At 43.7% G+C, this 25,321-nt stretch overlaps 1 protein-coding gene across 1 annotated transcript; it reads right to left on the minus strand.

Moving 5' to 3' along the window:
* Positions 1-1,907: 1,907 nt before the first annotated feature.
* Positions 1,908-24,962, minus strand: SLC37A3 (solute carrier family 37 member 3). The gene is made up of 15 exons (XM_054167815.1): positions 24,916-24,962; positions 21,740-21,915; positions 20,719-20,833; positions 18,185-18,277; positions 17,631-17,714; positions 16,307-16,452; positions 15,588-15,684; positions 14,470-14,554; positions 13,216-13,397; positions 10,617-10,758; positions 9,256-9,357; positions 7,315-7,362; positions 6,201-6,352; positions 4,448-4,513; positions 1,908-3,609 (listed from the first exon to the last, which is right to left on the minus strand). The coding sequence occupies exons 2-15, from the start codon at positions 21,859-21,861 to the stop codon at positions 3,517-3,519; spliced, it is 1,527 nt and encodes a 508-aa protein (XP_054023790.1). The 5' UTR covers positions 21,862-21,915; positions 24,916-24,962; the 3' UTR covers positions 1,908-3,516.
* Between the last annotated feature and the right edge of the window lie 359 nt (positions 24,963-25,321).

Genomic DNA, 25,321 nt, shown 5'->3' on the forward strand with positions numbered 1-25,321 from the left:
TGAGTTTGGTGAGGACAAGAAGTTTGTGTGCTCTCTAAGGCTGCTCAGCACTCAGAGTAGAAGCTAAATTCTTTCCCCTTTGGACTGCTATGAGGCAAACATATCTGTCATTGAGTTCCAAACCACTCGGGAAAACCAGGACACAGTAGTGTTGCTTGTAGGGCCCCCTATGCAAGGACCTTCCTTGATACAGAAAAGCATCATGGGGCTGAAGCCTGCCTTTTGTTTCATAACCAGTTTGGTCAGACACTGTCACAGTCTGGGCTCCAGCCAAACAATCAGAGATCAGTTACCAATGCACCTCCTTTGTGCTCTTACACAATTCCTACACTTCTGTTTGCCCAAGCATTGGGCACTGGAAATCAGTCACAGTGGTGTTGATGGGGACTGCTACTATGAGCATTTTCAAACAGACACTCAAGCAAAGCTCTATTCATTAGAGTACCTCCCAGGTAAGCTGCAAAGCTCCTAATGAGTAAGGAGGAAAAAAAGTGTCAGAAAAGCATTAAAAATATGAATTGGTACTTTTCTTGAGGAATAGCATCACAAACACCACCAAGAAGTACTTGGGAGTTGAGTAACCAGAACATGCCAGCATGGGGATTTCTGCAGCAATCCAGTATTGTGCTCAGCCCTGAATTTACAGTAACCTCTAAGCACAAACACAATTAGAAAGTTGCCTACTGTGTCCATTTAAACACAGCTAAGTGTAGGTGTGGATTTGTGCTTAAAGAAACAAGCCCCAGGAGAGAAGGCACAGCAGGGCCAGCAGCCACATGGCATGTTGACTTTCAAGGGAAGAACACCTGCCTTGTAGAAACAAGTGGATCAATAAATAAACCCAGGTATACATTCTGGCTTCTTTAAGACCATTAATCACACCCTTATGGGCACCTGTGTTAGGGGACTCCCATAAAGCTTCTCATGAGACCAGTCAGGAGTATCAAACTTCAGCACGCAGGACATGACACCCTTTTAGGTTGGGATAAGGGTTTGGCTTCAGCACTAGCCAAGGTTCAGGTCTTCACAGCAGTTGAGTGAAAAGTAGCTGTTAGAGCAATGTCCATATAAGGAGGAGGAAGAGAAACATACTCAGCAGAACCACACTGGGAAGAGTGGAATAAAGCACACAGAAGCATGAGCCCAGGTCAAGTCAAAGTAAGTTTATTCATGTGAGATCAGGTTGGACACGAACAGACTGAAAATTCTTCTCCGTATGAGCACCTTGAGAAAATACACAGAACCAAAACCCAGGAGGACAACAACAACAAAACAATCCTGAAGTCATCAGCACGCCTCGCTAATTGAGGGTGGCCTCAAAGCACCGCTGCACACTTACAGGCGAGCTGCTGAGCAGCGCTCACAACACATCTGACACTTCTCAAGAGGGGACAGAGCTGTTTACAGGAAACCATTTGTTACAGGGGCCTTGCCTCTCCTCCCCCCGCCCCCGACCCCAGCGACATGCCTTTCCCACCCCACCTTTCATCAGAAGCTTATCTATCGCCCAGACAGCCAGCTGAAAAGCCCATCCAGGATGGAATTTGAAACCACAAATTCTCAGACACGGTGGCTGGGGCAAACAGTGCTGCCATCAATTTTACAACTAAATTTCAGGGAGTTTTGATTCTATTTGTACAGGGGGCTAATGAGTAGCTTGGGATGTGAACACTAACCCCAGGGCATAATTCTGAGAACAGGATGATAGATTCTCAGTCTCCTGCTCTAATTATACAGGCAAAAATTGGAATGGGAATGAAAAGAGACAAGAAAAGGATTCAGGTCCCTCATCAGCTTAATGGCATCATTTTCCCAAGCACTTTATTATTTTGTGTTAGCAAAAAAAAAAAAAAAGTAAAAATTGCCTCCACCAAGAAGAGACTCAAAAAAAAAGAAAAAAGAAGAAAGAAGTATAAAAATGGAGCAACTGAGTTTCACAGTAAGCAAAACTGTGCACAGAGCCATAACTGCCGAAGCAGCAATCACCAAGCAACCGTTCAATACAGCTAAACCGTAAGGCACTAATAATGTTCCACTCATTACAATCAACACATGATTACAAACTGACATTCATAAAATTAAACAATGAAATAAAAATCACTCTGCATTTTAAAAAGGCAACCTTTCCCATTTAAAAAGTTTCAGTTTTTCAGCTCCAAGGATGTTCCTGTCCCCTAGCCCTACCCCGGCATCACTGCCTAGCGTTGAGCGTTGGATCAGTTCCGCCGGTTAGCGCACAGCCATTGCAATGAAACGTCCTAAGGCATATGCAGAAGACTATTTGTTGGGAAGTTACTCCATGATCCCATTAACATCATCAACAAACAGAAATGTAAGCTGGTCACCCTGCTCAGCACAGTGCTGCAGAACACTCACATATCGCCATACTAGGTGTAGTCATATGTCTTTTGTGCTGCTTTACCTTTCCTTCCAAGATACAATTCAAGCTTTAAAACCCTGGAGTTTGAGGTGCCCTACAAAGCCACGGGCATGGGAGCATGGGGGAAGACAACAGCACTTGCTCACTGATGCTATTCCATGAGCAGGCTTCAGTCCCTGTCTGGAAGCCCATGTCCAAGAGCAGTCAGGTCCCTTAAGTGTCTTTAATGTAAAAGATGAACAACTGCCTAAAGAGTATAAAATGAGTGACACCAGCTTCCTTCAGAGGGTCACCCGGCAGTCTTATTTTGGTCAGTATTGATCAGATTCAAACAACAAAGCAGTAGTGAAAGTATTTGTGTCCCATTACTGATCCCTAAAGCCATTCAAGATTCCTTTAGACATAAAGGATCTATTAAGGCTTATTCTGAGAGATCACAGTAAAGTATTGCACACGATTTGTCTGTTTAAATAGCTAAAAACTGACATCTCATTTCCCAGAGATTAGTAATATCATTAATAAAAAATGTTAAAAACAAATATGGAGGTAACTTCACCATGTGGACCTACTGGAATATGTGACAGTTAATAACTAGGGATAATCTGTCTGTGCAGAGATTTAGTGACAGCTTTTTAAAAACAACTGGACAGTGCCAATTCCAAGTAATTGGTTTTGCCCTTTCTTAAAGTTGAAGTGATCGTCACTTCAGACTGCCCCTGAAATGCACTGTATGATTTCACCTGCACAACAGAGCACAAAATGCACTGCAAGACAGCTTCTCCACTGTCAGTTATAAACAGTTGACCTTTGGTCAGGATATCCAGAAATAAATAGGGGTATAGCAATGACACCACTCAACAGAAGACCCTAGTGTGACTGCTGACATGAAAGAGACTAGGAGGCTAGGAAAACCTGCCAGTCCCATGGATTGTCTAGCTTAGGTCAGCAGCTCCATGACGCAAGTGGTCTCAGGACGGGTATTTGGTACTTCAATATTGAGCTTTACAAAGGCAGGGCAATCAAGTCTTGCAGACCCATTCTGAATTAGTCCAAACCTGGAGGATGTATAAAACAAGTCTCCCAGAGTGCCCCAGCTGAAAGGTCTACACAACAGTCCTCCCAGAGGCAAGCAGAATTCACTCTGCCAGCATTCGCAGGCGCCGCTCATGCAGCAGCAGTTTAATCTCCTTCACTATTAATGGTGAAATGAACAGGACTGTGGAGCTCGTCTGTGAAAGGAAGCAAATGCAGGACAATTAGCACCGAGCAACCATAGCTGCAGCCATCCCATGCTCCAGTGTGCAGGCCTCCCCAGAAAGACAGGGGCTAAGAGAAGCAATGACAAAGTGGCACAGCAGAGGGAAGGACTGAACTTGCAGGAAAGCTCATACAATTTCAGATGTTATGATCTCTTCATAAAGAAGATGAGCTCTTCATTGCCACAACAGCCTTCTTCTTGGCCACCTCTGCTGCTTACCAAAGTGGTCTTTTCCCTTGTCTCTATAGATGCAAGGAAAATTCCTGGCACTTCCAGCAGGTAAGAATGGGTGAACCATACAGCATTCACCACTGCAGCAATGCTGATGAGATCAGGGCCTAAATGTTCTTCTCCCTCAGTGAGATACCAGGGCAAAGCATTTTCATTTTAATCATCACTCCTTCCACTAATCTTCAAGGGCTAACAAACAAGCAGCTTAGCTTCAGCTCTCTAAAAATATGAGGAACTATGTATCATGGAAATGAAGGAGGAAAAAGTCCTTCCTTGGAAGTTAGTCAGGTGGTATGAGCTTCAAAAAAACCTGCATATGGGTATTCTAAGGTAGGTATTTTTGTGCCTCTGCCACACTCTCAGTTCCTGTTGGCCAACACCTTTAATGGATCCCAAGCAAACCCACTTGATTTAGATGTCCTGAGGCACACCATAGACCACTTTGAAAATGGCATCAGAGTTCACAGCTGCTGCAGAAACAGATTGCAGGTCCCAGTCAGTTTTTAGGCTCTCATCAAAAAAAATTTCTACTGCAAACTGAACTTTGACAAACAAATTTTAAAAAGGAGATTTCTTACCATTAGAATAAAGAAATAGAAAACCCACATCCAATTCAGATTCTCCTGGATCAAAGACACTAGGTACTAAAAAGAAAGGGGAAAGAAATTATTAAAACTGGGAAGGTAAGCATCATTCTAATTTTCTAGAGCATGTGGGCTGTTAACACTCTCCATAGAGCTGATTGCAAAACCTTCCAGCTGATCTTTTCCTGTCAGAAGAGATGACTCAGGACAGCAGTCTTTGTGTGAAACCCAGAGTCTCAGCAAAGCAGATACCACCCCGAAGCTTTACAGTAACACACAGCAGCATAAAGACAGAACCAAGCTACGGCTTCAAAGGGTGACAAATTGACTCCACTGAACAAGGTTTTTGCACAGCACACTGGGACATAAGTGGATGTGAGTACCCTCAGAAGAACTAAAAGCTCTGGAATGGTTTATAAATTACACAGGATGCATTTTCAAGAGCTGTGCAACCACTAACTGCTTAACCCTTCATCACAGGCAAGGCACTCGAGACCACAGTCTGTTCTGAACTGCATCCTAGCTCAGCAGGCCTGCAGAGGATACAAACCAAAATGTCATTCCCTATAGGCAGATTAATATTCAGACACTGTCCAAGGGCCTCCCTTCTTCACTACGGTAAGTTAGCACAGAACGGGAGCTGAATTTCTAACATCGTCGTCATGCATTTGCTGTCATTCACACACCCCCAGAATGACATCACAGTTGCCTCTGCTGGAATAAATGCAGTGTTAGAATGGGAGGCAGGTGGAATTTGTCAGAACTGAAGCCCCAGTTTCTCTGATGACGTCGGTTTGAATGGTATGTGTGGGGGAAGACGGAAACACTGTAGACAATGCAAGAAGAACAAGGAGTGTAACAGTGCACTTGAAGACACCCACAAAACACTTGTAATTTTCCATGTCTAACGGAGCTAAGCAGCATCTTTCCTGTGATATACAGACTGAAAGACTGCATTTATCAGGCCATCAATGGCAAGAACAAACCCAAATCCCTTTCCAGAAAAAAACTTGTATGCCTTGTCTGCATCCTTGGTTTTATATTAGCACTGGAGGATGCCTGGAATAGAACTACCTCCGATCTTTCTGCTAATTCTTCCCCTTCCCAAAGCACCACTGTGTTCTTCCATATAGGTAACACTTGTATTTGAGAAAAAAGAATGTCCCTAGTGGGCATACTCTCAGCTTCCTTTTCTGCAACAGCCTAGTTTTCAAACCTCTGGCAGCATACTGTAAGGACTATCAAAGCAAGTGGTGCTGGATTTACAAGGTGTAAAAAACATCTATAGATAAAATAAGAGTAAATTTTAAATTACCTCCTGAACACTCATAACATATTCTTACTATACTTGGTTATACAGTTAAACTTTTCTGTAAGCAAAGGTTTTGCTATTACCTTTGAACAAAAGAAAAAAATCCCAAACAAGCTTCAGACTGGTTTACCTTTACCTGGTTTTTGAAGTTCAAGATATGAAAGTCTAATGGTCATTTGAATTATGAATATGCCACAGCGTTAGCACTAGGAAAACTTAGTTCTTAATTAAATTACTTCCACTGGAAGCTTCACACACACACACACACACACACACACACACGCTCCCTCAGTTGTTTCTTAAATACTATTTTAAAAGAAAAACATGATCTTCTTTCTCCAAGCAACTTTTCACTGAGGAATGAGCTACCATCTCTAACCACAATAGACTCTCCGCATTCTTCTCCAAGACTTCTGTTTTCTTTGGTAGGCTCACCTGGCCCACTGCAGCACCAATACTGCCTGTTCCATCCACAATCCCCGTGACTGTTGCCAAAGCCTCACTGCTGCCTTTCACCAGATCCTGGCGCCCCAGGTCAGCAGAAATTGCAGAACTGATCATGTTAGAAGGCCCTCCGATGAAAAATCCTGAAAGAGCCAAAAAAATGGCCTTAGTATGTAAAACAAAGATAGATTCTCAACACAACATCTTCCAAATAGGTATTATTCTACCTTGCAAAGCTGAGGAAAAGGATTAAGTCTAAGGACAACAATCCCAGTCTAATTGTAGGCAGAAGAGCATCCTCACAGCTGAAGCGTGTAGTCATGGCACACCTTGTGTACCTGGAGTATGCACACAGAAATTGCCAACGAGCACGTTTTCATCCAAGAGCAAAACTGAGGCAATTAGCTGTGGCACACTCCACAGGAGTCAGGGCACACCAAAGTGAATACAGAAAGCTACTTCTGAACAACATGCATATACAAACCCTCAAGATAAAGCAGATTTAGACACCTTTCTGCTTTGGAGTATTACACCCTCATGCTACTACCTCAGTCTCCAGGGACTGGTGAAGCGGGGGGGCGGGGAGAAATTGCAATGGGACAGAGTTCTCAAGTCAGAGTGTTTGGGAAGAAAGGCTCTACTCATGCAAGCTAATCTTAATTCCATAACACTGCATTGTATGTCTAGTAGCACACAAAGCTTGTGACCTCAGTACACAGGGTATTGGGGTTCTGACAGACAGACACCCTTGAATTTGAGCTGCAGTTCATGATTTTGCCATATATACACTTCCTCGGATACCAGAGCACTGATGGGTATTTTGCCATAAATCCATCCTCATCATACAGAGCTAAGGCAGAGCCCTTTAGTTGCACGTCATTATCCTGGACAGTCTGCATCTCCCTCTGTAAGGCAGTTTTCCTACAGCTATATTCCAACAGTACGAGAAATTTGTCCCCTGCTTTTACTCTTTGTGCAAAACCAGCAGAGATGGAAGCGTACACAAGTGCCTTATCATCTCCTGAGGCTGGTGTTGCTGATTTTTCTGCAGTGTATATCTATAGATACACAGCTACTAGCCTAACAGTGACATTTGATGAAATACCTGTAATGGCCATGATCACAGCATTGATTGGCTTGCTGTTAGGAGAACCTGCAAGAGAAAGGCCAGATGAGTGTGAATAAAACCAATGGACTTGAGAAAGTGACTTATTTAGGATCAGAAAAACACATGCAAACAAAGTTTGAACTGCCTGTTCAATTAGCTATATAGTGACAATAGCTTCTGACTAGAGACATCTGCCGAGTCTTACTTAGAGATCAGAGACCCAGAAGTCTCCCTACAGTGCTGCATGGTAGAAAAGTCACCTTTGCCATTACCATTTTGTGCCCCATTTCAATGCCAAATCTGCCTGTTTCTAGGTTCCAGCCTTTGTTATGCTTCTTTCTAAGACACAGAGCTCATGTTTACCCAACTTGAAAGTACGTTTGAATAGTAAGAGAATCCTCCCTCTGTCTCTCTGGGGAAGTTAGACCCAACTCAATCTCTTCCACTACAAAGTATTCAGCACTTGAATCATGCCTCCACTCATTCTGAATTTTCAAAAATCTTTTTTTGAAGTACAGAGATTAGATCTGGAGGCAGTAATGCAGCAACAGGCTAAACGATGTTGCACAATAACATAAGGCAGCCCCCCAGACCCTCGCTCCTCCTTACACAGCCAGGTTTGGGTACCTACTGGTTCTGCTTGTCCTGCCAGGAGCAGCATCACACGGTGTGTGTGCAGATGGCTTTCCACTACAGTCTCTCAGTGCATTTCAACTGCTGTTTTCCCCCATACCTCAATTCCAGGCATTACCTTTACTCAGTGCTTCAACTTAGGGACTGCATACGGTCAAGCTACTATGCACAAGGCAAGTTGTAGCCCTCTTCACATTCTCAGGCCATTATTACGTGCAACATGCTATGAGCATGAAAAGGTTTCCTGGTTTGGCTGATGGAAATTTAGTTATCAAACTGCAGTAACTTTGTATTGCCTGTCTGAGCCTTCTGTATTTAGCTGGAGAGAGTTAAGCAGAAGACACAGCACAAGACACCTGGACCTGTGGCTGCTCTGCTATCTAGAGCAAACTTTAAACTTCATCAGCAACAATTTTATATTTGCTTCAAATTCATTTTGAAAGTAAAGAGACAGTATGAGAGCCTACAAAACTCCACTGAACTCCACCAAACCCAGTCCTTGCTTTAATTATTATACTGTATTGACCTTGCTTTAAGACAGCCTTAGTAAGCCAGCACACTTCACTTTACCATTCCCGTCCGGTTCTGACAGCTGTTTCTGTCCACAGATCTCAAAGCGCTCTACAAAAGCCAGTCTGTATGGCCACCCCGATTCAGAGGAAGATACAGAAGTGAAAAGACATCCCAGTGAGTTAAAGCATTCTGGTACCACAGGGCACCATGTCTAAAGACATGAGATTTACCTTTAGAAAAGCTTCACAGATGTTTCATTAAAATGAGATCTGTCTCCTACCCAGCTTTCCTGACAGACTCCTTTCAATTGCCAAACACTGAGAACTGTATCTGTTACAGAAAAGGCAGAAACTCTTCCATTTCACCACTTACAGAAGTATAAGTAGTGAAGTCTAAGAGCTTCTGCCTCTTTGTAGTATTTATTCTCCAGCACAAATCTCCATAGATTCTCTTTCCTCTCACTATATGCACCTGAGATTTCCGGCACTGCCAGCTGTGATGCTGATAGAATGACAATACCAAAAATCTCACTGACACTGTGGAGGATCAGTACCATAACTCACCAGTGCAGAGAAATCCAACCACTCAGCTAATTCTTTTCCACCTCATTAAGCAGAGAATCTATTTCTTCCTGTGCAGTTGCTACACTTCAGACAAAACAGACCAGTAAGATATCATCCTGATCCAGATGCAGTTTCAAGACCAAAAGATATAATTAGAGCAGGCTGTGCTCTGGTACTCTAAGTACTACCAAATGAACCTCTTCTCACTGTGCAGCAGAAGCGTACTCACGGCTGTATCCAAAGAGAGAGCCTACAGCAAAGAGCAGGCTAACTGCTAGCACTGGGGCTCTCTTCTGCAGCACATCAGAAATCAAGCCCTGGATAGTCCCACCTGAAAAAAAAAAAACAACAACAAAAAACAAACCCTCAATCACAGTCAGGCTCAGGGTGCTAACACTTTGAACAGAACTCATTTCACTGAGTGCAGTGTCCTCCTCTTGCCTTCCTGTGATCATACATTCTTTCTAAAACCCTGAAGACCAGATCTCCTGCCCTTGCTGCCCCAGAAACAGAAACGACAGTAAACCAGCGGCTCAGAGAAAGCAGGGGAAACTACTCCTACTGCTTTCCCCAGGAATTTATTACTACATTTTTACTGCCACACAAGTAGCCAGTGCTCCCGCTTTCCTTTTCCTTCCCCTATAGGATCACCACAACTCTGGATGTAAGCAAGCTGATTGTCGTGGCTCTTTAACAGGAAGGGCAGGAAAAGGCAGCTCTTTTTCACACAGGGAAAGCTATCGCGCACAGGGGCCTCACATTCCCTGCTGTCTCACCTTCTCAGGGTAGGTGCAACTAATTGCAACAAATGACAATAGCTGGCAAAAGTCACCTTATGCATCACTGTTACCTCTGTAGAAACTGCTCTGCTGGTAAAAAATACGATGTTGAGAAAGCCTAACACAGAAAAGGCCACAGAGGCAAAAAACCTAACCCTGAACAGACCAAAACAAGGATGTCTATTCTAGGAAAGCTAACTGGACAAGGTAATAAAGCAAGAAACCAAGCACAGGAGAGTGGAAGCCTAAACACATATACAATATGTTCTTTATTCTGGAGGAACAGGATCAGATTTTGCAGCCAGGAGAAACAAGTGCAATTACATTTTATTTCTGAATGTAACACAGTTGTGCCTGCTCTGCTGAGATGTGTGCCGAGTCTGTTTTTAAAGACATAGAACAGAAGGGACAGTTCAGAACCCAGTAAGTCCAGATCTAAACTCTCCCTCATGGGTACCTGTCAAAAAAGAAGTAGCAAGTCACAGCGACATCATTTTGTACATGGCTCTTTTCAAGTCCTAGCAAGTAGTGCCTGCAGAGGTAACGTCCAAGAATATGATAGTGCCCTTTAAATAATATGTAACCTCTTTAGGGGGTTCACATACTCTGTGTTTTAGGGAGGGGTGGAAAAAAGGCCCCAAAAAAAGCAACAGCCAAGCAGCCACAAATATAATTGGGCTTTTCATATATTCAGTAAGCAGCTAGATCCTATTGAACCTGCCTGTTCTGAGCTGTGTCTACTGTGCTTCATCTGCATTTTCCAATACTAGTAGGGCAACTGCAGGAACATGTCATTCACTTGCTCACTCACCTATGATTCCTCCTACATCATACCAGATTGAGAGCTGGTCAGCTTCTGCTTCTTTCCATCCAAAGTTGTTGCTCAGGTAGAAGGGCAGCCAGAAGAAGAAGGAGTAATTCACCATTTTCAAGCAGGCATAGGCTAAAGAGTACTAAGGAACAAAGAAGGTCAAGCAGGCAGTTAGCACTTGAGAAATGCAAATGGGGTTTCTGCTTCTTCCCACAAATATCTGCATCAAGCTAAGGCCTTCAGCAGGAAATGTTTTTGCATTTCATGTAAGAAGGCAGCATTTATGAAAACTTAATGCTGAACATCAAAGGGGACCCAGGAAAACAAAAATTACTGTCTGGAAGGTAATTTTCTTTTCACTGAATGCAATGGGTCAAAACACTTTCACTGTAATCTTGACAGGAAATGACACCAGGCTTCAAAAAGTAAAGGAAATTTAATTCACCTTCTGAAGAGAAGGGAGCCAACTATGTGCCATGAAACAAGTTTGAGATTCAGTCATCTGTGCATCATGCTGAGGAAAGTTTTGTGAAGTAGTTCCTCTGTGCTATCTTTCACTGCTCAGGAAGCTCATCTGCTTACACTACTAGAAGAGAAGGTTTTGCTCATAATCCCTAGGCAAGTATTCCAGGACACAAGATGAAAGGTTTGGCCAAAGCTAAGTACATGCATCCAAACCCGATAGCTGAGAACATTCCTGCTTTTGGATCTCCTTTGCTAGCATGAAGTCTCTTTTAGAGATTTCACCTGTGTGGCAAAGATTTGTTCCCTGGGATTGCTGGCACAGCATGCAGCAGGACAAGGCACACTATTTCAGCAAGGCCTTCTGATAAACGCTCACAGAGCAGCTCAAGGAATCCATATTTGAAGAGGTAAACAAAGACGAAGGCAGAGAAAAGAACCTGTTAGTACCACAGCTTTTGAGAGTGTATGTATGTGTGCATGCACACATTTGTGTTTGAATTTCAAACAGCACATCACCCCATTTTTATTTCTGAATTTACTTCATTCCCAATTTTCATTGTTTCAATAGACATACATCCTTTTCAGATGTATTATTAATGCTTTCTCACAGGACAAACTCTACCATCCATTTAAGATGTGGGGAAGCTTGGTAGAGTTCTCCTGCCTCTGGCTGTGAGAAGTGCACTGTACGAAGCAATATGTATTACAACCTGCTTAGAAACCGTCTACCAGATTGAGTGATTAAACACTGAGTTTCTAGAGGCTCAGGGGAAAGCTGTCTGTACTAAAACTCCTTCACTGTATCACTCAGCAGCAGAAAAGAAGAGCTACAAGAATAATATGTCAAAGGCTTTGTAGAATCTTGACAAGGCTCTAGAGGTTCTCTTGGTATTTCATCTCTCGCTGATCTGACAGCATCCTGGTTTGGCTGAGTACTGATCTGACACCTGATAAAACTTGAAGGTTTTCATGTTGCTGGGTTAATGCACAAAACATGGAGCATGTCTTCAAAATCCTAAGTAGAGCAACATCAGTGGTTCAGTACCTCCTGATGTTCTAGCTACTGAAAAAAATCTACACATCAACAGAGGCAGCTCCCACCACTAGGAAATTTTGCCTAAAGGTTCTCTGTGCCTCAGTCCATTCTTAGCACCACTAAAACTGAACCATAATTTGAAAGATATTTAGCCAAGGACTCAAGATGGGCATGTGTTCTTCTGCCACCCATCAACCACTGTCTTTACAGCAGAACTGTGATGTCCAGCACTCTAAACACTGATAATCCACCCATCCCTTATAGATTTAATGTTGCCTAATCACAACAACCAACTGGTTTACTCATTACAGGCATCTAACAACAGTCTGTTCAATACTTGTGCTTTGTGATCAAATCCAGGCAGTTCACACTGAGTCAGCCACCCTACCCCATTTCTTGCACGGGTTCTAGTATTCAGAGGGCACACAGCCCACTGACACAGAAAGTTAGTGTTGTTTTTTCAGGTTAATGTTTTCAGCAGAACCAAATCCATGAATCAGACATGACTGCTGATGCAGAAGTTCTAATACAGGGAATGGGATGGGGATATGTAGAAACTGCATCACCAAACCTTCCTTCCAGTCGTTTGTAAAACCTTTCTGCTTTGCCACATGTTGCATCATGCTGATTTAGGCTTTTCAGGCCAGCTTTCTGCTTTAAGGCAACCAAAAAAAGGACAAACCCTAGTACCAGTGCCACAGAGATCTGTGTGATGCTCAGCTAGCAGAAAGAATCCTATTACTTAGGGCAGCATGGCTACTTCACCAAGAAAGCATCCCACAGCCACCTCTGCTCATGGCCTTCCCTCTACAGTCAGAAAGGGACTACCCTTGGTTGGCTCATTACATGCACTAAAGGAAGCAGGAGTCTGATGGGAAGAGCAACGTGCAACCACATACCCAGACAGTACTACTATGCACATGCACAAGGATAACAGTGCCAATCCCAAGGTTTTAACAGTACAAGAAGTCAGATGCCAATAACTACAACACGTGATCTATATATTAATAATGATGTGAACCAATCCTGACAACACAAAAAGTCAGCTTTATGTTCAACAACGTATATTTAACAGCAGTCAAGGATCTGTGTCCTCACCAGTACTACACCTGGAAGGCAACAAGCCTGGATAAAGCCAATGGCCTGGGGCTGGCTGTCTGTGTCAGTTGCTTGAATTGAGTAATTCCGGTCATCATCATCTGCATCATCATCGCCCATTAATGGTCTGTTGGCATCTTCCTCCACCCTGTCATCTTCATCTGCTCCAAGTTCTGGGAGGCCTACATTTCACAAGAGATATGCAACAGGAAAAATGGACCACTGCCTGTTCATTCCATGCCCACTCTAAATTTATGCTCACTTCTTTTAAAAAATTAACCCTTCTAGCAACTCCCTCACTCTCCCATACCTCCACTCTCCTCTGGCTTAGCAGCTCTTCTAGGTGGTGTTCTGTTGTGTCACCAGTTTCTACCCTTTGTCTTCTACTGCTCTTGAAAGCTTTCTGTCTGATCCTGGCACTGGCTTTGTCTGTTCTGAGTGTCTGACCGTTAGTTGGAAGACACAACAAATTAGCGCATTTTTCCCCCTTATTTGGTGGTTGGGATCCTTGGACCTGGCTCCCAGGTACCACTTCCCTTGAGCATGGAGGCTGAGTGTACCAGCAGCTACTCAGACAGCTGCTGCCTGTTAACGCCTCTGCTGGAACGGAAACCCTCAAAACTCCACCGTGCTTTCTGGGCTGCTGAGTGCCTTATGAGCACTCTTTATGGTAGCTTTAGTGCTACCAACTTTATAGCCTTTGTAGGCACCTGGGAAACCTCCTCCATGGCTCTGTCAAAGCCTGAAAGGTCTTTTATTTTCCTGTTAGACTGAAGCTTGCAAATCAGTCTTCTCTGAGAAGGACCATATCCCACCTGAGAGCTATTTAAGCAGCTGTGGGAGACCTGCAGATGAAAAGGACTTTCCCTTCTTGCTGCACAGCTAAGGCTTGCCATACTTTTCTCCTAACAACAGCCAGTTACCAGTTTGCCCATTGCTTCTTTAAAAAATACCAATTTTCCAGGTGAAGAACAACTGATAATTATGCAGATGCTAATGGAGATATCAGGGCCAGGCTGTTTTGTTTTGCTTTTTAAAATACCCAGACCCTATACACATGATGCTTGGTGGCATTTAGTGTCATCTTGGCAAGTAAAGCATTTGCTCTATTAAACACACTAAAGTGCAAGTCCATTTTGTAAGAACCCTGAGGACAAATGTTGGCAGAAGGAGCAGTACTTTTAGAACTGCCTGGAAAGCTGTAGATCTGCTTCCTATGAAGAGATTGTAATGCTACAGCCCTCTTCTACTTACCCACTTCCTTTGGTGATGTCAGGAGCCCAAAGAACACAATGACTCCTCCAGCAAACTGTACTGAGGCAGTCACCAAGAAAGCATACTGAAAATAAATGAATAAAAGATTACTTCAGTCACACAGGCTACCCTGGATAATGAGGGTTTCTTTACATTCCAATTTTGTCATAAACACAGCCTCAACAACCCAGACTACTCCAGAGAACTTGGAAACTTAGATCTCTACATTCCTGAACAGACTCGGCTCTATCTAGGCTGAAAGACCACACTGAAAGAGCTGGTTTTGTGTATTGAGGTGAGACCATCGCAGATCAAGCTATTTTGGAAGGGACTGCTCAGAGAAGGGTCAAACACCAAATCCAGACCAGGTTGCTTCAAAGTCTTCAAATCCTCCCCAGACAGATCCTCCAGGATCTGGCCCCTCACTCCAATGCTTAACTAACTTCATAATGTAATCGTTTTCCAAATACCCAGTTGCAAGCAGTTGCTTCACTTAATGCCCACTGCTTTTGAACTTTCTCAATGTGCAGCCCAGGAAACAGTCTGGCTCTGCTTTCTCAGCAATCTTCTCACAGGCTATTTGGTACCCTAAGGCTTCCCATCTCCAGAGTGACAAGCTCAACTTGGTTAGCCTGTCCTCATGGGTCACATGCTGCAAGATGGTTCACTTACATCCCCTATACTCAACTGCCTGTCCACTGCATTACAGCAATGCAGCGTGGGCCTGGCCTCTTCCCAGTTGTAGAAGCTATGCATCTGTGCCTGTCAGAATCTCACCACTATTCAGCAGCAGTGACTCCAGTTAGGGGAGAACTTGTGATGGATGACTCTGAAGAGCACTTTAGGCCACCTAAATCAGATAATGGTATACTATGACATTAGGACTCTTCAATAATGTCAGTTCTGTTTACAGAGAAGACTCAGACTCATTTCTCCCAACTTGGAAGGGTCAGGAGAGGAATACTCTTCTGTTCTGCCTGCTGCCCACTACCACAGAATTCAGGAAGATGAAACTGGATGCTTTGAGCCTGTTATCTCTGAGACAGGATAAGAAACTAAGTCTCTTGTAACCTAATCAGACATGCAGTACTAACTAGAAGGCAGACAGCAATACCTACTTCATAGCCGTATTTGAGAACACAGGAGGCAAGGAATGCCCCAAGGATATTTCCCACAGATGCACAGGCACTCCAGAGTCCAAACACAAAACCCCTCCTGCAGAAGGAAAAAAACCAATGTATAACAGCAGCAAGGGGAGTGGTGACATAGGAACAAGAGAAAGATACAACATTTGAGTGAACTTTAACTTATGAATAAAGTTGCAGCATTCTCTCAGTTCACTTCAAAGAGACTCAAAGGGCCCTTAAAAACAGAGAGCAACTTGGGGGTATCAGATAAGCAAGGAATGTTCTATCATTGAACACCTGTGTTACAGCAGAGGCAAGCTGGCAACAACAGTGAGTTCTAGCCATAGCTTATAATATCTGCAATACTCCAAAGTGACAGAGATGAACTACAATAAGTCAGTTTCCATTCTGTCTCTTTATTGGTAAAGAGACAAAAATAGGTTTGCCAATATCATGAAAATTCCAATTCAGTCACTCCACACAATGGGATTTTTGAAGTTTGAACCTGTGCCTTTAAACAACACAATTGTGCTCACACCAAGCTGTGTTGTGGCTCCAGGGAGGGGGGAAGCTTTCCTTGTTGCTACTATACATCATCCCATATAACTTTATTTCTGATTTAACAGTTGTCTTTTACAGTTTGAGAATTTGTGATCAATCTGCTACTCAGCAAGCCAGATAAGGAAGTCACTGATGAAAACGCCACTTACCCAGCTTTTCCAAACCAATTGCCCATGACAGCAACCACACAGGGCCAACCAGTGGACTGAAGTAAGCCATTTACAACCCAGAGACAGCAGTACAACCACTTGTTGTAGAAATGTAACCATTCTGTGAGTGTGCCAAAGATGAATACCTGGAGAGGAAATAAATACCAAATAAAGAACAAAGGAGAAACTCCATGGCTACTGCTGAAAGCCAGACAGGACTGGGGTCCTAAAAAAAGAAATAACACTGCAGGGAGAAGGTGCCCCGCAGGGGCCAGGCCAGAGGCAAGCCTGGCATTGTTTAAGAAACAGCTCGGAGCTAATAGCACCCTCTGCTGAGCCACTACAGCACAGACTCCAGAGCCTAAACAACGCCAGAGACAAATGTGCTGTCAGGGCACTTCCACTCCAAAACACTTTTATCTTTGCAAACAGCGGCGTTCCAGCAGGAGAGGAGACGGGACAAATACAACCAAACTAAAAAGACAGTAGCCTCTTGATCTGCTCTTGTACTGACATCTGAATCTACAATGCTCTCCATGCAAACATGAAACCCTCTGTAGTCATTTATCTTAGCAAAACCTAACATAAATTCTATAGCCAGGTCTCAAATTACTAAGAGCCCTAACCCAAACTAGCCAAAATAAACACACTTTGTGGCACGCTGTGATTGATGAGAGTTTGTGGTCACACATTTGCAGAATGCAATTGGCCATAGAGGGATTTGTAGCCACTGGGTAAATCAAAAGCACTCCACACATTTTGCCCTGCTTTAATAAGCATAAAACCACAATGAGATAAAACTGATTCACACTTTTCTGCTGTGGCTTTGACCTGAGGAACCCTTTTGTTTTGAGTGGACTTTCTTTTTTGACTCATGCCCTCCTAGAAATTACAACTTAAGCAAATGAAGCTTACTATTGTTAACATGCTATTTAAAGAAAGAGAGCAAAGACTGTGTTTGGAAGCAAATGGCTTGATGACAACATACTTGGGCTGGGAGAACAGTTACCACTATAAAACAGTCTCAGTAAGTCCAAATACACCAATCTTGTACAAAAGCTGTTCAACTGAGTCTCTAGACAGTGCCTCAAACTCAGGAATTTCCTTCTGACACAGTATCCATAAATAAATACTTCAGGAAGAGGTGAGTCACCTATCATAGCTTCATGCTTTAGACAATGCAGTAAGGTTTTACACACAAGGTTTCTCAGACCATCAAGGTACAGCTGCAGCTCAAGGGCAGACACACAGAAACAGAGCCTCTTTGCACAACCTATCCAGGGTTTTAGATATTTCCAGATCATACTAGTATGTTCCAACTTACCACCAGAGCAGAGGAACACATGCCAAAAGACAGAACCCAGCGTAAATTCAGGCGATCCCCAACTGTGCCACTGACAAAGAGGCCCTAGGAACAAAACACCACATTAAATAAAGCCACAAGATTTGCATCTGGTATCTGCAAGAATTAGAATGATGTAGAAGGTCAATGTGATCCAAACTTACAAGTTATACAAACTTACACTTTGATCCTAACCACTTCTTCTGCCACCAAAGAAATCTTGCTCATAGCTGTTCATTAAATTTCTTATTGAAAAAAAATCCAAACCAGCTGAGAACTCCTGAACTAATCCTCCTAACCACTCATGACAGGGGTGTGAGACATTTTGAAGTGGTAATACTTCTCTTGCATTTGTTAACAAACTTCTCCACATGGGTGGCAGGCATGGGCAGAAACCGTGCTCCCGAGTAAGGCTTTCTAATTGCATTAGTGCTAGGTATGTCCAAGAAGATATTGTTCATCTCCTTCAGCTATGTGTGTGATCCTCCCAATAGCATTCAACCAGAGTTAAGTGGCTTTGGGTTAGTTTTACTCACCACAGCATAGGAAAACAAAAAGATAGTGTCCAGTGTCCCCAGGAAGAGCGTTGCTTCTTCTGCATTTGGAAATAAATGGCTGCTGTTCCAGAGCTACAGAGAGAAAACTTTAACATGTTAACAGTGAGTGGCACAGCTCATTCTAGTCTTTCTTGATGGAAATCCTAACTCCAAAGCAGAGGAGCATCTGACCCCAGAACCACCCCATCCCCCCAACCCTTCAATTATCAAATCAAGAACAATTCTGACATTTTCTACTGCAGAAGATGTCTACTGCCACTTAATTTCACTTCTAAAGGGCAAGCTAGCACACCAGAAGTGAGAAATGCTCATTCCACCTAGATCAAGACAGATGACTGGCAAAACAAAACCTACTTGTAACAAGCATGCAACTGTTAGCTTCTTACACAGACACACTGAGGAGCATCTTGATGAATAATACAATAAAGGCATATTCTGTTTTATGTGCAGTGTCTCTTCTGTACTTATCTTGCTGTCTTCACTAAATGAATAATTCCCTTAAAGTATTTGTAGCAGCAGACATAATAAGAAATGACAGCATAAACAGAAAAGAAAGCACACTCCAGGAACATGGGGAAGAAAGACTAGTTGGAAACTATTTACAATGAACTCCAGTCACTAATGCTAATTTTTGAGCTTACTCTGAGTTTCCTTTTACTTTCAAAATGCTCAAAAGGAAAAAAGACTCAGGTGTCCCCAAACTATGATCAGTGACATCAGATGAATATAGCAACCTTTGAGGATGTCTTGAACAAATCAAGTTAATAGAGACAGTTTTCTTCCCTCCCCACCATGCTCCCATTAGAAAACAAAGAAACCAAATCCAGAGCTAACCTATGGATGCACCTAACTCCAGTATCATTAGTTTGGGGGTGATTCTGCCTCTTCAGAACACCCTGTACAGACAATACTAATTACACATCCACTTAGTTAAGAGATGTAGCCTAAGCTTCTGCTTAAGTCTCATAAGTCCAAGAAAACTAACAAATCCATTTAAAAAAACGCTTTTTGCCAATTGAGGACACCAATACCTACTTTACTAGCTTTCAACTTTTAACCTGAGACCCCTAGAGGTCCACAAGCTATTAAGAATCTTAGAAAAATCAGAGAATAAAATCTTTTGTCATTAGGCTTAAAACTCATTATAAAGTCTACACAAAACTCACAAATCTTTAAAGGCTGAAAAGTATAGATCTAAGTTCTCATCCTAATAAAATCATACTAGAGCCTACTCACAAAACAATTGCAAAACACTGTTATACTTTTAAAAGTATAAAATACCAGCTATTAACTGTTAAAAAGATATACCAAAGTTCAAAACTGACATCATGTAAGTGAGTTCTGTTCCATCAGTTTCTTAAAACACACTTGAGAGTTAACAGATGCAACCTTAGTTGATATCAAAAGGACCATTTAAACCCTTTTTCTTGATCAGACACATACAACATCCAGCAAGCACTAAATCTTTTCTTATAAACAAAACCCAAAACACCAAAAACAACCCCAAGCCACCAGCTTCCAAGATATACTAGTAGTTTGAATGTCAGTTAAGGACCTAAATATAAATGCCTTGTAATTCATTTTAGCATCTCTGAGATGCTTGCTCCTTTTTGTCATACTACGAAATCCTGAACATGTCAACAGGCCCAGTTTACTGTTTTCACTTACCACAAAAAGCAGCAAGTCAAATGACAAAGAGCCAATGATTTCTAATGCAGACAACACCCAGGCAACTGACTTGGAACTCCCTGGCTTAACAGATCTCATGGCCTACAACCAAGCTGGTAACGTAAGATTTCTTCCACTTCTCAACAGCGTCAGAACAAACCACAGCTAAGAACAAGCCTGGCCCTAAAAAGACTATAGGTTGCAGCCAGGAGGTAGTTGTTGCATTCCCAGTTGTGAGATGCAAGCAGGATACAACTTCCTTTTCTGCAGGCAAACACTGCCAAAGCTCCCACCGCATTCACTGTAGCTAGGGTGTTACAGACAAGGGTACTGGATGTCCAGCATTCATGGAAATCGGACCTCTAAGATGCAAGACAAAATGTAGTTCTTCAGTATCAATTTCAGTTAAGCAGCTAGTACATTCAGATAGCTTTCCTCTCTCCTAACTCTGCAGCAGAGGCACTGCCACAGAGAAACCCAAAGGCAGGGTTTTGCAGAGATTGCTGTAACCACATTAACTGCTCTCATTTATTGCCTCTGACATTGAAGAGAAAGGGTCTTTCTTTCCTCCTCCACCTCCATGCTGCTGCCTAATACAGAGACTCTCTTGATGTTCCCATTTTCATTCAAACACTGTAACTCCTTGAGAAGTTTCTCTTTGGGGACCACTACGAATGATTTCACTTGATGGTCCAGAAAACTACAGTTCAGGTACCTGAAGTTCCTGGACACATTTTAAGTAGTTCTTATGATGGACACTTCAAGGGGCCTCCTCAGCACCACAGGCTCAGCATACTGGAAGTTACCCATCTTTCTTTGCACTTGCCTAACCCTTGTGTCCTTACCTCATATGGCCGGAGCTCAGGGGCTGTACTGTTGAGGCAGGAAGGAGTCCACTGGCTGGAAATGCTGACTTTGACATTACTGAATGTCTTTCTGGAAGCATGCAGCAGGGAATAACTGCCAGAAAACAAACAATCACAAGTTGGCCAAATGTTCACTGAAGGTCAGGTGGGAAAGGGTGGCACTCTCAATGCAGGTAGCATAGCAGAGCACTGGCAGTTTTGGAGAGAGCAGTCAGCAGCGGGAACCTCTAAATTACGGGTAGGCACACTGATTTGAGCAGGGAGTTGTGAAATTGGGTCTTGACTGGAAAGGGAATCCCATTTTATTTTCAAATAAACTTTGCAACAATGGCTACCTCAGAAAAAAATACACCAAACAATAAAGAGAAGATGCACTCATCTGGCAAACCACCATTACAAGTGCTCTTCCAGAGAGAGAGTGGCTATCAGTGGCAGTATTGCTGTGAAGATCAAAGGATATCAGCAAGGCAAAGCTTGTAAGGAGAGTATGATATTCTGGTTGTTGTAACTGGTGCAACAGACAAGCTTTCCACAAACAAATGTAGAAGACATTCAGATCTGAAACAGTGACCTCTCCGGTCTAGAGGCCTGTCCACTCCATGCAAAACAACAGTTTTGGGAAAGAAAAGGACCCAAGAAGCAACAACAGCATGTTCCATCAGGCAGAACAGGCACTAGAGACTGAGATCAGGGTTTGCTTCCTTCCTCATGTCAGCTAATTCCTCAGCACACCCTCCCACATCCACCCTTCTCCAACAGACTGCTGCCAGCTTAGCACAGTCAGCTTCACCTTTGGTGCAAACCCAGCTTGTGGTTGGATTCCCCAGGGGCACAGCACACTTCTGGACTCCCAGACCACTTTGTACAAGTAGCTTTTAAATTTCTTTTCAGGGCTCACAGACAATGGTGAAGACTTCTTCTTACCTTTGTTCTCCTTTTTGAACATGCCCTCACCAATTCAGTGAGGCAAAAACTCTGTGCAGAGATACATTCAACCTACCTGAAGAAGGTCAGCAGGAACACAACAATATGATGGTGGGTGCAATGGGACACAAGGCCTCTGCTTGCAGGCTGCCTCCGTAAGTTTCCAGGCAAAGCCATCCTCCTGGCAGCTCTATCCATGCTCCTGCCCTTGACCACAAGGGCTGGACGGTGCTTAGGTCATTTTTCTTCTCACTTAAACAGGTGAGGAGGGAGGAAAAAAGAAAACACACTTGAATTAAAACACATGTGTGAAGTACAGCTGTGTTCCCCAAACAGCCAGAATTCTGCAGGAGCAGCTCTAAGCCATTCTTTCCCAATTTGTTTCACATTGTTACCCATCTCATCATCTACACATTTCCTTGACGCCTTCTATGCCCAGAAATGTCTTTTTGCTCCTACTTTCCCACTCCCCCTTCCAAGCCACTTGTCTTTTTGTTTTCCTTCTAGCACATGCCTCTTCAGTGCCCATCACCAAAAGAGTCCTCCCAGGCCTAATCAACTTCCAGTGTCCCATGTTAAAGACCATTCGGCGCCTTTCATGTACACAGCGCGCTTTGGGGTGGTTATAAATTAACTAACTCTCCACTGCCACCTGGCTGGCTGCAGACTGGTGATTAAGTCAAGAGAGAAGGATTTGGTTACTGGTGGAGAACAGTTTTGGATCTTTCTGCCTCTTTAAGATGTTATTGAAAGAATATACCCAAGCAGGGACTAAGGCAGGTGGAAAAAGGAAAGCAACTGTGAGCACAGTGCTGAAATCTAACAGCTAGGCTCCCAGTCTGCTAATTCTCAAGCCCTACATTATAGCTCCAGCTGTCACTATCTGATTAGTACAGCATGCAGCAAGTTATACTTTCCTGTCCCTACCTGCAGGGCATGCCTCAGCTTCTAGATAACAGATACCATCAGCACCAAGGAAAGGTTATGACAGACATACAGTTTCTTAGTGCTGGCTCATGCTACACTACTCCACTCCATCAGTTCTGCTGGTGTGGCTGAGGGGCCATTTCCACAAGATCTTTTCAGACACATTTCCCTGCTGCAGCTCACAAAGCAGCTACACAAACACTCATGCCCATGCAATGGAGAAAGCAGTGCAGAGAAAGCCAGGCCATATACTGACACACTACTGAGGGCAGAACTTTTGTTCACACTAGCCAGCCTAAGACACCTAGACAAGCTGCAAACTGGGAACTGCATTTTCTGCAGATGTTCAATCACCACACACATTCTGAATGCTGAGGAGAGGTAAAATAATGCACCACCCCTATTCCCCCAAAGAATCAGAGCTGTACTAAGACAGAACATAATGCTTTTGTGTCCTTTCATATTCACAGGTACCTTCTGTAACGATTTGTAAATTCATAACTTCACTTGGAGAAATTACAAGTCATTGTCCAGACCCCCCTCTTATCCTAACTTCTGCTGCTGAAAAAGACACTTTCTTTCACAGAGACTTTCTGCTCTTCCTTCTAATAACTTTAATCAAGCCAACTTTCATTATAAGAAGTCTTATTTTCCTGTTCTCTCAGTGATGATGTGTACCTGACTTACAAACAGATGCCAGCTATTACTGGATATATTAAACTGAAGCCACCTCTGACCTGCAAAAGAGAGTACGGCATGGAGATCCTCTGAGTAATAGAGACCCAGCTATTACAGTTCTGAGACACTGGAGTCATGTATAATCATCCGAGTCCCTCCATTCACATCCAGGACAAATGAAACAAGTCTATACAACAGCTACACAGCCCAGGTGCAGCTGAGCCACTCTCCTGTTCCTCCAGCTAGGATAGTCTGCTCAGGTCCAGCAGCACCTTTCTGCAGGTGCACACTTCTAGGTTGCTTGGATTCACACAGAGGCAAAAACAATAAATATATAAAATCACCCAGGACAGGAGCGGCAGGAAGGCAAAGCATCTTTGCAAGTAGTCTTGAAACTGCATCCAAAGTCCCAGATCATTTGTCAACATCAATGACTGAAAACTCAGCATCTACACAAGTACCGCAGTGTGCTACTCCCTTTCAGACAGCAGTAAAACTGCTTAGGACACCATGTTCTCCACAGGCCAGAGCTCCTTCTCCTTCCTGACCTCTCCCTCCACTCCCGCCAGGCAACACCAGGTAACTGAGTTCTCCCAAGGAAAGCAAAACACTACCAGTTGCACAACACTGTGGGGAAAAGTTCCCTCCTCAGGTAATCAGTTCACTGCCTGAAGTACAAGATTTACTACTCGCTTCATGTCAACACATGCAAACAGAGATCTTATTTGCCCAAGATACTGAGGCTTTTTAAAGCTAAGGCCTAGTTTTGACCTTAAAGTCCCCCAATATTTTATAGAATTTCCTACTGAAATGATCTCTTCCTCAGAGCTCTTCAATCTCAGCTAGCTTTCTAGAAGACCTTCTAGCACAGCACATTTATTTGCACTGTAGAGTCAACTACGAAAGACTTTCCCCTCCCTTTTTTCTGTTGTTCTTCATCCTGTCCTTTTTATACTCAAAACTGTCACTCTCCCTAGGCTAGAAGAGCATGCAGCTTTGAGTTAATCCTTACAAATTAGTCTTCTAGTTATTTTCAGAATACCACATTAAATTTGTAATGGAGAGAAAGCAAAAACGAGGGGGCAAGATAAAACACACAAATCAAGGCAGTGAAGCACAAGCCTTTAAGAAAGGGACTGCTTTTAGGGCGATAGACTGACTTGTCTGCTTGTTTAGGACTATTTACCTTCAGCTAACTGACATTCTGAATAAGCTTTCATTAAGCTTTCTGTATTCTCCCTTATCCCTTCATTTAAGGTCAGAATAAGACACCTTAAGTTCAAAATAAACCTCCTTAATACCACCCTGCTGTCCTGTGAAGCTGGCAGGAAAGACCGTAATTAACACTCCTGGGACTTCCAAAATTCTGAATCGAAATTTCTTTTCAAAATAACCATCACGTTGCTTTTTGTCATCGTTCCGAACGGATGAAAGAGGCTCATGCAAAAGGACTGCCTGACCGCCGAGAAGCCGTCTGGGAGGAAGCGAGACTCCTCCAACCACCGAGTCGACCGAGCACAGTCGTACCGGCTGCGGATGCGACAGGCTCACAGGTAAGCCCGGTAACCTAGCTCCACGGGAAGAGACCCGGGCCCCACCGCCCAGCTTTGCACCCAGGCCGCGCTCCTGCCGGCGGACACAACTCACCTGAGGCCGGCCACGGTGCCAGCTTCGCCCGCTGCCTCGCCCGCTGCCACGCCCGCTGCGCAGCAAGGCTGGGCTGGCCAGGCTGACTGCCCCGCTGACGCGCCGAGGATGACGATAAAGCAGATCTCTCCTCTCACCGAATCCCTACTCGGGTGCCGGCAGCCACGTCCCCAGCCGGGCTGGGTAGGATAGGAAGGTGAGTCGAGCCGAGCCGAGCCGAGCCGAGCCAGCAGAGACAGGGTGTGTAGCAGCTCCAGCACAATCGCTATCCCACCACGGACACTAAACCCGCCTCGTCCCGGAGCGAAACCACCCGTCCCGCATACCGGGCCTGGCGGCCAGCACGGCTCTCAGGAAGTCCTAGGGAGGAGGCTCTTCCGGCGGGAGGGGCACGGCGGGAGTTGTA

This window comes from Dryobates pubescens, chromosome 15, assembly GCF_014839835.1.
Source record: "Dryobates pubescens isolate bDryPub1 chromosome 15, bDryPub1.pri, whole genome shotgun sequence".
Taxonomy (NCBI): domain Eukaryota; kingdom Metazoa; phylum Chordata; class Aves; order Piciformes; family Picidae; genus Dryobates; species Dryobates pubescens.

Excerpts from the sequence above, each read along its gene's own strand:
- SLC37A3 (XM_054167815.1), bottom strand. The coding sequence starts at position 21,861 with ATGGATAGAGCTGCCAGGAGGATGGCTTTGCCTGGAAACTTACGGAGG. Across the intron at positions 13,398-14,469 it reads GACATCACCAAAGGAAGTGG|GCCTCCCAGAACTTGGAGCA; the intron begins GTAAGTAGAAGA and ends TGTGAAATGTAG. Across the intron at positions 10,759-13,215 it reads GCCTTCCAGGTGTAGTACTG|TACTCTTTAGCCTATGCCTG; the intron begins GTGAGGACACAG and ends TTTGTTCCTTAG.